Raw genomic sequence first — 11,482 nt, forward strand, 5'->3', positions numbered from 1 at the left:
CCCACCACAAGCCTTTTATTAATTTCTTCCTTTTTTTAAATTAGCAATGAACAGCAATCATAATTATTAAAATTTTACATGTAACTTAAGCAAACTACAAAAAAAAATATTGTTAAATTATTTGCACAATTTTTATACAAATTTTATATTTTAAGTAGTCAGAGTCGATTTTTTTTTATACATATATTATTTGTTTAGTATAACACATAATATAATTTTATAAAAGTGTAGTTATTTTAATGTAAAATTACTATTAAACTATTTAAATATCCTTATGATTTATTACTTTGAACTATGAGATAAAAAGACTCTAATGACTGATATTTAAATAATATGACCAATGTTTTAATGTACTCTATTAGTAACAGTGTCATTGAAGCTCTATGACAGTCTTATATTTGGCGACCTTATTTAATATATTTAAAAAAATACCTTTGCCCTCTTTAGTGCGATCCTGAGTAGTAAAGAATAATTTTATAACTGATTGATGATCAATTTTGAATAACAATTTTTTGAGTTTTAATTTTTAATCATTTATAATTTTTAGGTATTAGAGGGAAGGGATACACGACGTTAATATTCTTATCTGCACGTTATGGTACAATTAGAGTTTAATAATAATGACCCAACTTAATTTTTTAAACATTAAAATACTAGTATTTTTATATTATCTATTAAAAAATCAAAATTTTATTATGTTTATTCTTCGTCTAACTGTATAAAAATAATTATAGTGTTCTACTTAATGTTTTAGGTGACCTCCACCTAAAAGACCTACCCTTAGAAGTAATGTTTTTTTTAAGATACTTCGATATATATCATAAAAATAAATAACATTTATTAATTAAGTACATTTTGACACGGCCCGTAATAGCGCACTATTCATTTACCGTGAATCAGCACGTTATCCGGTCGTGATTATCAGCTTTCCACCGTCGCACTCATTAGTGTTGACGATAACACAAGTTTGTCTTATCCGGCGGTCGGTAGATAGGACACGTCAGGGGGTTTAGCACCGCGAGACACGTCGGCGACTATGTAAACCAGTTCACCTGTGACTTACATCCGCCGTACGTGCCGTGGATTTTTCATCAGCGTATTATCGAAGTCTTTTGTACTTAGCACCTCACTGTCACCAGTTTTTATAATATCATATATAAATTAAAATAAAATTCATTCGACCACTTAACGGTGTTACGCTTTTAATTTATTAATAACACCTTTATACTGTGTCAATTTTTATAAAAAAAAAAATTATAGATCTGAAAATTTTTTAGTTGATATATGTCTCCTTTATAATAAAAATAAATAAAATAATACTATTTTAATGTTTAGGTTATTCAGTCTGTTCTATGTATTTTAGTGATTTCTATGTATTTCTATGTATTTTAAGATCATCTTCTCTCGAATATAATAGGAATATTTCGAATAAGATTGATGAGCACATAAATGATTTTTATAAATATTTAATTGTAAAAAATGTTATATTATATCCAACGAATAATAATGGTAAGTAAATGATTAAGCGATAGTGAAAGAAAGCAGCAACTAGTGGCATTCACGTGAGTACGTTAATTATTCATTGTTTCATTTTTTCTTAAGTCAGACTATGTCATAGATGGCGTGGAAGCTCGCCCAGGCGTCCGCTGAATCCGTCTTGAAAAAAAAGGAGGAAACGTAACGCCTGAGATAAAGTCAGACACTCAGAGGAGGACCTGAGGCGCAGGTTTAGGATGGCGACTGAGGCTTTGTGTTTTTTATGTTTTACTTGTTTGTGAGTTATTTTGCCAACACTACCAAACGATTCCTACTCTAGGATCCGGCTAACAGGGTGGGAACACAAAGATGTAAATCAGCTCTTAATTAATTTCGGGCTGATTCACAAGTGGTCGTGTGAATTATAGACATCGTGTGCCGCCTTGAAGTAATGGCTAACAGCAGTTCCAGGGCAGCACCCTAATAATGCCTGTCGTGTTAAAAAAAAAGGATATATCGAGGAAAAGGAATTAGGTAAGTGGACTGTATGAATAAATTTATGAATGAATTTTTAAACATATTACAATTTATACATGAATCATAAAATCTTATATACACCAATTGTAGATAATGGAGATACTTAATACTAATGCTACAATGGCGCTGATATAACAAATAATAAATTATAAATGTGAATAAATCTTAAAATGAAGATGAACAAGCATTATACTTATCGGCTAATTGTAATGGCTGAAGATAATGTTAAAAATTGTATGGATCAATTGAAGTCGAATTAGCAATTAGTTAACCAACGTGTACAATATGCTGTGAACGGTACTATGAGTTATCTCAGAAAACGAATAGATCCAATAGCGACATACTGAGCGCCCAAGGGTGCAACAATCACAAAGATGATATTTTACTTTTTTATATTTTCTGACATAAAATAATTTTTCCACCGTTTGAAATGATCACTAAACATTTTCGCCCAATAGAATATCTAGAATATCGTACAAATAGAGATGAATAATATTCAAAGTTAAGTACTATGATCGTCTAGATTTTCGTATCTCCAGAGCAATTTTAAAAAATGGATATAACAGCCATAAAAGAGATACATATACCATAATCCAAACGGGTTATGACACTAGAACTTTTAATTACATCTACATTATTATTAAATTAAATTACGATTAAGCCTTTACCACATTTATACATTTATTTTTTTTATAGAAATTATAACACTAATTTGTAATTTACATAAAAGAAACATTATTGTAAATAGTTTCCATAAGAACATAGGGAATATGATGTGCGATGAACGTCACGCTAATATATATTGCAAATCCAACAGTAAGAATTGCTCAGATACTTTTCATCGTAATTTATTTGTTAAAGTATCAACTGATGACCACAACAGTTATTTAGAAGTATTCTAAGAAATAAAAAAGCTACGTAAATAAGGCTGTGAATAATGATTTAATAAGTTAGGGTTAAATTATGTTAATCTTTTAAGCTTAACGGAGATATTGAAATTTTTCATAAAATTGATTTTAACTTGATTTATCTTTTATACATTTAATGATTAATTAACGTATTTTCAATAAATAACTTAATTATAAAATTTTTTTAAAAATTCTAATTATTTGATATTATTTAATTTCCAGTATAATGTGTTTGATAAGATAATAATTCATAAAAAAAATAGGTCATTTATGATTGAGTATTTTTAATATGTTATGGAATTAAAAATATCATATTATACATAAATAATAAATTTATAACGAAAAAAATAAATACAATTTTTTTTGTCGAATTAGTTTGTTTTAATTATTCATATTTGTATATACAGGGTGGCCCACCACTCACTGACAACTTAAATAACTTTTGATCCAGTTAATATTTTTAGCTGATATTTTTTTAAAATATTAGTTAGACGTTAGGTCTATAGCTATATCTCAATAATTAATTTTTTTACATTTTATTAAAAATATTAATTATTTTAAAATTTTAAATAAAAAGTAAAAAAAAAATCTAAGATAGCTATTTTGTAGAGTAGAATTTAAGAAAAATTTTAGTAAAAAAATATCTTATTAATATTCAGTAGTAAATATTCTGTAGCGTTTTGAAGTTTGTGAAATTTTGAATTTTCATGTACTATTTTACGGTATTAAACATTGAAATACGTATTGAGAAAACGCTATCTTTTCAATATACTTTTGAATGAGAGTGATAAGTAATAATTGCCTTATCTAATTTCTTATCATGGTATTTATGCCAAGTTTGTAATGTATACACACTATCATCATATGTATACACAGTAATCATGAAAAGATAGCGTTTTCTTCTGTCCTTTTCTCAATACGTATTTCAATGTTTGTAACCGTAAAATAGTACATGAAAATTCAAATTTGTACAAACTTCAAAACGCTACAGAATATTTACTATTGAATATTAATAAGATATTTTTTTACTAAAATTTTTCTTAAATTCTACTCTACAAAATAGCTATCTTAGATTTTTTTTTTTTACATTTTATTTAAAATTTTAAAATAATTAATATTTTTAATAAAATATAAAAAAATTAATTATTGAGATATACCTATGGACCTAACGTATAACTACTATTTAAAAAAAAAATCAACTAAAAATATTAACTGGATCAAAAGTTATTTAAGTTGTCAGTGAGTGGTGGGCCACCTGTATACAGAGTGATAAGTTTATAATAAACCACTCTATTACTCTCAAAATAAATACAATATTGAAAGATTTTTTTGATTACTTTAGTTAATTGAATTTATTGATTTATCAGCTAATAATGTCTTTTTAGAATCATCCCTTATAATTTAAAGTGGTTTCAACTTTATTTTTTTGAATGGTAACATACACATGAACCAGCACTTCGGAAGTTGTTCTCATTTTTATACCTAAGCGAGACAAAGAGTATGACCAGGAAATAACAAGTGGTAAAAATAGCAGCGCCCACTTTTTACCTCCATTTATTACTTTAAAGTGTTAATAAATTCTGTATTATTATAAATATTATACAGAATGTTCAAATAATAAGGAAACAGATCAATTGTTACTAACAATGAGAATCATAAAAACCCGTTTCTTTAATTACTAAACACTTTATGTAATAAAGGTAAACAATTATATTATATTTATGTCAACGACAAATTAAGTCATTTTTAAATTTTCAGTAAATATAAGTTATAAGCAATGTACAATACGTTTGACTTGAATCCTAGTACAGTTGGTTAATACTTAGAATACCCAAGTGAGCGGAGTTGTTGGTAATGATGGAATTGGCAATAGACGAGTCATTGAAAAATTAAATTAAATTATTAACAAAATAAAAAAAACCCAGCACAGTGGGGACATGGCATAGTTGGGTCAAGTATAATGATATCTGATAGTGATTAAAATCACAATCATAAAAAACGCTTCAATGCAAATTCGCAAATAGTGTTTAATTTTAAAAAATTGTTGGATTATTTCAAAATCTTATTTCCTTATTTATATCCTGATTACAAGTTTTATAATTTATATAAATAAATATATTTTTATAATGGTTTTATTAAGAAAAACCCAGTACAGTGGAGTCGTGGCATATTTTGGTCCAGTATAGATGATATCTGACAGTGATTAAAATCACTATCATAAAAAACGCTTCGATGCAAATCTGTAAATAGTGTTTACTTAAAAAAAAAAATTGTCAAAAAAGTAGGTTTAGTGAGAGCTGAGAAAATAAATTATAGCTACAAAAAAAACTACATAATAAAATAATATTAATATGAATTTCTTCTCACGAGAGGAGACTACAATTATGGGATCCTTGATATTTATTGAAGTTATTGAATCTAAATGAGATAAAAATCAAATGAGTTAAACATTTTATTCTAACTCAAAAAGAATTAAGAAAAAATTCAGTGCCACAGGCGTGAAAAACCCAAGTGTTACCGTCTCAGAAACCGTACGTCTCACAGAGGGACCAAACGCTGATTTAGCCGGCCAAAAGTACCATTTTTAAATCAACTAATAAAAATTTTTTTTTTAGCAAATTTTTTTTATTATATCCTTATAAAGTCATGTACAAAAATTCAAGGCCAAAAATTGATATAGTAATGGTTGGGTGCTATTTAAATATCATAACACTGTATTTTTTTGTTTTTTTTCTAGGATTTTTATTATTTCTTCAATCATTTTTTCCTGCTTAATTAAAAACCTTAATTTTTTTTTTTTAATTTAAAATGTTTAAAAAGTCATCGGCTTTCAAATTTACTAAGAAAAAATTTTTATTTCTTTTTTTTTTTAAATTTAATAATTTTTTACACACAAAAAAATGCAAATACTTATTTTACATTGTTTTTTAAAGAGTTTAACTCAAAATTACGCAATATTACGATTACACCAATACATGCATGTTGTAGAAGAACTCTTAAGCTACAATTACAAAAAAAAAAATTTTGCGTCAGATTGCATTTGAGCCCTGCACATAGAATTTCCCTATAATAAACGTGTATTTTTGTANGGTCAGATTGCATTTGAGCCTTGCACATAGAATTTCCCTATAATAAACGTGTATTTTTGTAAAAATTGTAATTTTAATCATTTCATTGGTTTTATCAGTTCGATCAACTTTATCAGCTTAAAAGTTGTAAAAATTAGATGTAATTAAAACTAATGATTCGTTAAAATTAAGTTTAAATAAAGTTTTTAATAAAGTTTTTCTATCTATATGCATTTTAAAGATTTGAACCCCATTGTATTAAGGGAACTGGTCCGATTTAAAAAAAATATATCAAATTAAAAAGGTATATAAATATTATTTCTCATAAAAAAATTGTATTGATCCATACATTTTTCAAAAAGTTATAGCGTTATAAAGTTAAAAATATAAAAAAGAATTTTTTAAAAAAATCGTATATTTTTTTATTAACTTTGATGACTGTTTTCACCATGAAAACAAAATAAAGTTTGAAATTTCTTTTTTCCGTAATAAAGTATATTACATAAGCTTTAATTTAAAGTATATATAATAGTGTCAATATTTCCGAAACACTTTCAAAAGTTAATTTTTTGTGAAAAAGTTGTCATTTTGAATCTCTCCCTCTGGGCAGGTAAAGGGTCAAATTTATAAAAAAAATACATCAAATGGTAAAGACATTATGCATCTATAAAAAAAAATTCTATTGATTTGTTCATTTTTGAAAAAGTTATGGCAGTTTTAAGTAAAAAAAATTGAAAAAATTAGCGATTTTTCAATTTGTAATTTTTTTGGAGGTTTCCTCCATTTACGGGGAACGAGGGAAAATTTTTCAATTTTTGAGGGTAATATCTTCGACTAGATACTATTTGTGATTTTTTGACGTATCGTTGAAAAAAATCGATTCGTCGAGAGCTGAGAAAAAGTGGTAACAGACACAAAAAAAAAACACATCATAGTAAAATTAAAACCTTTTAGCTTTGCATCAAAGTTAAAATATAAAAGCGATAATAAAGAAAACTATATCTATAACAGCCGCTCAAATACAACTGTTTTATATTAGTTCGACATTAGTAGCTTTGAGCCACAGATGAGTATATTTATCATGTAAAAATCTTCCTCTATGCTAATTAACAATTATTTTTATTGAGTAAATGAAAAAAGCTTGTATAATACAAGTGATAATAATATAGTAATAAATATTTCTTACAGTGACAAACATTAATGACAACTTAAACACATCAAAGTTCAAATATTCACAATTTTAAAATATTAACACGAATTTACTACTGAATATTAATAAGATATTTTTTTACAAAATTATTCTTAAAATTTACTCTAAATAATGGCTATCTTGGTTTTTTTTACAATTTGAATAACTTTATTTTAAGGAATTAATAAAATATTATTTCTGGTGACATTTTCATAGTCTTAAAGTATAATAAAAAATTAAAAACCCACACAGTGGGGGAACGTAACATCATTGAAACAAGTATATATGACATCTGGCAATAATTAAAAACACATCATAAAAATCTTTTTTTTTTTTGATGTGTCTGTTAGATTCCACAATAATTTTTATATTTTTAATTTAACAATTGTTATATTTTAACATTTCATTTGAACATTAATCTAATTGTTTTCTAGAAATTTCGAATTATTTTATTGGTGTTCGATTTCTTATATTTGAACAATTCTAAATTTTTTATTTAATATTATATACACTTTCCAAATATGACGTTCCAAAAAATAAGTAGAAAAAAAAATGTTTATTGCTTTGGTAATTTTTTTCAAACTCTTCTTATACTTAGGTTTTTTTTGGATTATTATAAAAAGTATATTAAAAGAAAGCTTATTGTATTTAGAATATTTTATTCAAATTTAATTGCTTCAAAAAAAATAATTAATTAAATTAAAATGAACACGTCATAGTAAAACCAATACCTTCTCAGTGTGAATCAAAACTAAAATTAACAAATTAATAAAAATATAATTATATTGAAACAATGAAGAAAAGTTAAGATTACAAAAAAAATTTGGTTTTTATAGAATAATTTTATTAATATTATTAAAGCCTAAATTGTCATAGTTTTCTTTTGTCATTTTTTCGATAAAAAAATTTAAAAACTTACACATAGATTTATGAATATTACCATTTTTTATTAAATTACTAGATTTATTTAATTCCATAAATCTATCCATTAAATGACCCATATCAGAAAGTTCTTTATTGATTTTACAAGTTGTTCTAATATATCTTTCTGCTGTTATAAATGCATTACTTAAATTTGTAATATGAGCACACTTTATGTCATTAATGAATAATGTGGCTTCGTTTAGTTTATTGTAAACAAATACATTTGTTGAATTGTATTTTCTTTTGACGTCATAAATAAAATTTCTATAAAGTTCGATCAGTTTCTCTAAGGAAGTTGAATCAATGCGATTAATTTTATCTCTTGCCGTATGTCTTAATGTACATAAAGCAAACAAGAAATTTTTAAACATTCCATCAGATTTAAAAATTGTTTCATAGATATTTATCGCACAATCGATTTTATCTTCGTTTTCGCTAATCTTTACTACGGTGTCCAACATATTTTTAAAATGTTCAATTATTTCCAGGTAGCGACATCTTAAAACTTGAACAGTACTTGTCCGTATAACTGAATAGTTAGCTTTATTTACTTGGCCAATTATGTCAGTATAATGTATTGGTTCATTATCTATTAATACTTTTTTAGTAAAGTAATTTATTACACTAAGGTGTTTCCAAGATTTCCAACCGCTGTGAGAAAGTAAAAAGTTATATATACGAACGCCATCTTTCAAATAATAGATGTTACTCGAACAATGATTATATCTGTTGATAAAATAATAAAATTATAAAATAGATCATTACAATAAAAATTTAATACACTACAAGATTACAGATAATGCAGTTACTCAGTAATACTTTAAACACTTTTTTTAAATTAAAAATTGTAATTGATTTTTTATTTGTACTATATAATTAAAAAAAAAATTATCTAATTTTCTACTTTAAGATAATTATTTTATAAATAATTATAATATAAAACATGCTAGTATACGGTTCGTCTATAAATTATATTTAGTACTTGCTATTTTACGAACAAAGAGATCCACAAAACTTTTTAATAGTATATTGATATAAGTATTTATCTTATGTAAAATTAAAGTATTACATCATTTATATTAAGTGTTCAGTAAGTAAAGAAATGGGTTTCAATTGATCTCATTTAACAATTTGTAACAATTAACCTGTTTTTTTACTTACTGAACATATGTATGTCACTTCAATTTACTAAAAGTATAAAAACATGTTTGTATCAAAAGATATATTAACATTTTTAAGTATAAATAATATAAAATGATGATTAATTGATTTTTAAAATAGTTGTTATTTTCAAAAAATTAATATGTCTATCTTAGCAATTTTTTTGAAGACTAAATACAAATTAAAAATTTTGATGACGCTTTATGGGATTTGAAACTTTTAAGGTAAAAAAATTAATCTGCCCTTTAATAATTTTATTGTAATTTTTTAACAAAAAAAATCCATCCCTATGTATGTGATAAAAAGTTTTGTAAACTTATTCAAAATCAGATATGTTACAAAGATATTGTATTAAAGTCATAAATATCTATTCTGAAATGTAAGTCAGAACATTAATCTGTTAAAAAGCTATAATATTAAATTAATATAATATAGTTAGGAATCACGCAATTTTGTTGGTAAATTTAACTTTTAATGTCACAAGTTACTTTTTTAACCTTAAGAATGTTAACTTTAACTTTAACGATTTCATAAAATTAAACATTATCTACAGATTTGCATCAAAGCGTTTCTTAAGAATAGTGATTTTAATCACTGTTAGATATCATCTTGTCCATAGTGTGCTGTGACCCCACGCATTACCGTTTTTTTGTTATACGATAATTAAAAATGTGTGCTGCTATTATGAGGTATAAGGAAAGAATTAAAAAATATTTAATAGTTGAAAAAACAAGAAGTATATTAAATTTAACAATTCTGAAAACAATTTTCTTAGTGTAATTATTAATCTAAGAGAAATTTAGAGGCTAATTTAAAAAAATCAACTTTGTGGTATTTTTGTGGTTTCTTTATTAAATTTTTGTACAACGACCTTAACAGAAAACACTTAGGAACAATAAAAATGTTATCTAAATTAATGGTAGGTACCTTATATATATATATAAAAAAAACAAATATTTGTGCCCTTCCCATTATAATTTTCAAAATACGTCCTTTGCTATATTGAAGGCAGCAAATGGTCGATTGTAGTAGAGAGTGTATATAAAAATTTTTATTATCAGAAATAGCATGGAAAATTTTAATTTTAGTTAGTAGCATATTTAGTTAATACAGACATACATTTTAAATTGTTTATTATCAAGCTTTTAACTCAACGGAATATTTTTCAATAAACATTACTTCACGAATAAAAAAAAATTTGTTAGCTTGTATAATTTTGTTAGAATATATAAGTATAATAAATTTAAGACACTTTAATTAATAGATTTTTTCATCAATAAATATGAATCTTACTTGAAATTATTAGTCCCTATTAATTGTTCGAAGCCTAGTTGCAAGTAACAACTATCAACGACTTGTTTATAGTAAGAATTGAAATAAACTAGAATATCCTGATCATAATTTTTGAGATCATTAAACGATTTAATTAATTCTTGTATACCATTTTCATTTGATGATTCCATATTAATTAAATTTTCATTAAAGGGACCACATACCTCTCTATTTTTATAGAGGATTAATACCATTTGTAAAATATCTGTACTAAAATCTCTAATTTTTTGGAAAGTATAGAGAACTTTACTTTTAGGCAAGGTTTTTTGGCAATCTCGTTTTGACTTTTTTTTAATCTTCATTACATCAGCCTTGAATAAATATTCTACTTCAATGTTTATAGGTTTAAGACTAAGTGTAAGTGGATTTATTATTCGTAGATCTATCTTGTCAATATACTTGGTTACATCTAATAATTTAAGAAACATCATTTTCGAATTATTTATAATTTCAAACACATGATTCACACAAAATTCAAATTCAAAATCTTTTTTTCTATTTAAAAATGTTTCACATTTATCTAAAATTAGACTTAAAAAATAGTTAAATTTTTGTATTTTTTTAGTGTATTTACAGTTTACAAGATGAGTCATATAATTAAGTTTTATAAGATAATTATTTTCATCTATTAGTTCACTGGTAAAGTTGTCGATGTTAGATGTGTAATCACCTTGTTTAAATTGTATATTTTTCAAAGACTTCCAACCAGTTTGTTCACGAATGTAATTTAATGATTCAATAACATATTTTTTAAAATCGTCTGCAATAGTATCTTCTGTTGAAATTTGTATCAAATATAAAAGAGCAAAACACTTTAGTAAATATGATTTATTAGTCATGATTTAGAAAAGTTATAAATGATATTCTATCTGTAAAATATTTTAATT

At 24.7% G+C, this 11,482-nt stretch overlaps 1 protein-coding gene across 1 annotated transcript; it reads right to left on the reverse strand.

Moving 5' to 3' along the window:
* Positions 1–7,943: 7,943 nt before the first annotated feature.
* On the reverse strand, positions 7,944–11,472 carry LOC126904825 (DNA-directed RNA polymerase subunit beta''-like). Its single transcript, XM_050684107.1, has 2 exons — positions 10,557–11,472; positions 7,944–8,828 (listed from the first exon to the last, which is right to left on the reverse strand). Exons 1-2 carry the CDS (start codon positions 11,432–11,434, stop codon positions 8,009–8,011), a joined length of 1,698 nt encoding a protein of 565 aa, XP_050540064.1. The 5' UTR covers positions 11,435–11,472; the 3' UTR covers positions 7,944–8,008.
* Positions 11,473–11,482: the final 10 nt, after the last annotated feature.

The sequence above is a fragment of the Daktulosphaira vitifoliae genome, unplaced genomic scaffold, assembly GCF_025091365.1.
Source record: "Daktulosphaira vitifoliae isolate Bord-2020 unplaced genomic scaffold, ASM2509136v1 Scaffold_4, whole genome shotgun sequence".
Classification (NCBI taxonomy): Eukaryota; Metazoa; Arthropoda; class Insecta; order Hemiptera; family Phylloxeridae; genus Daktulosphaira; species Daktulosphaira vitifoliae.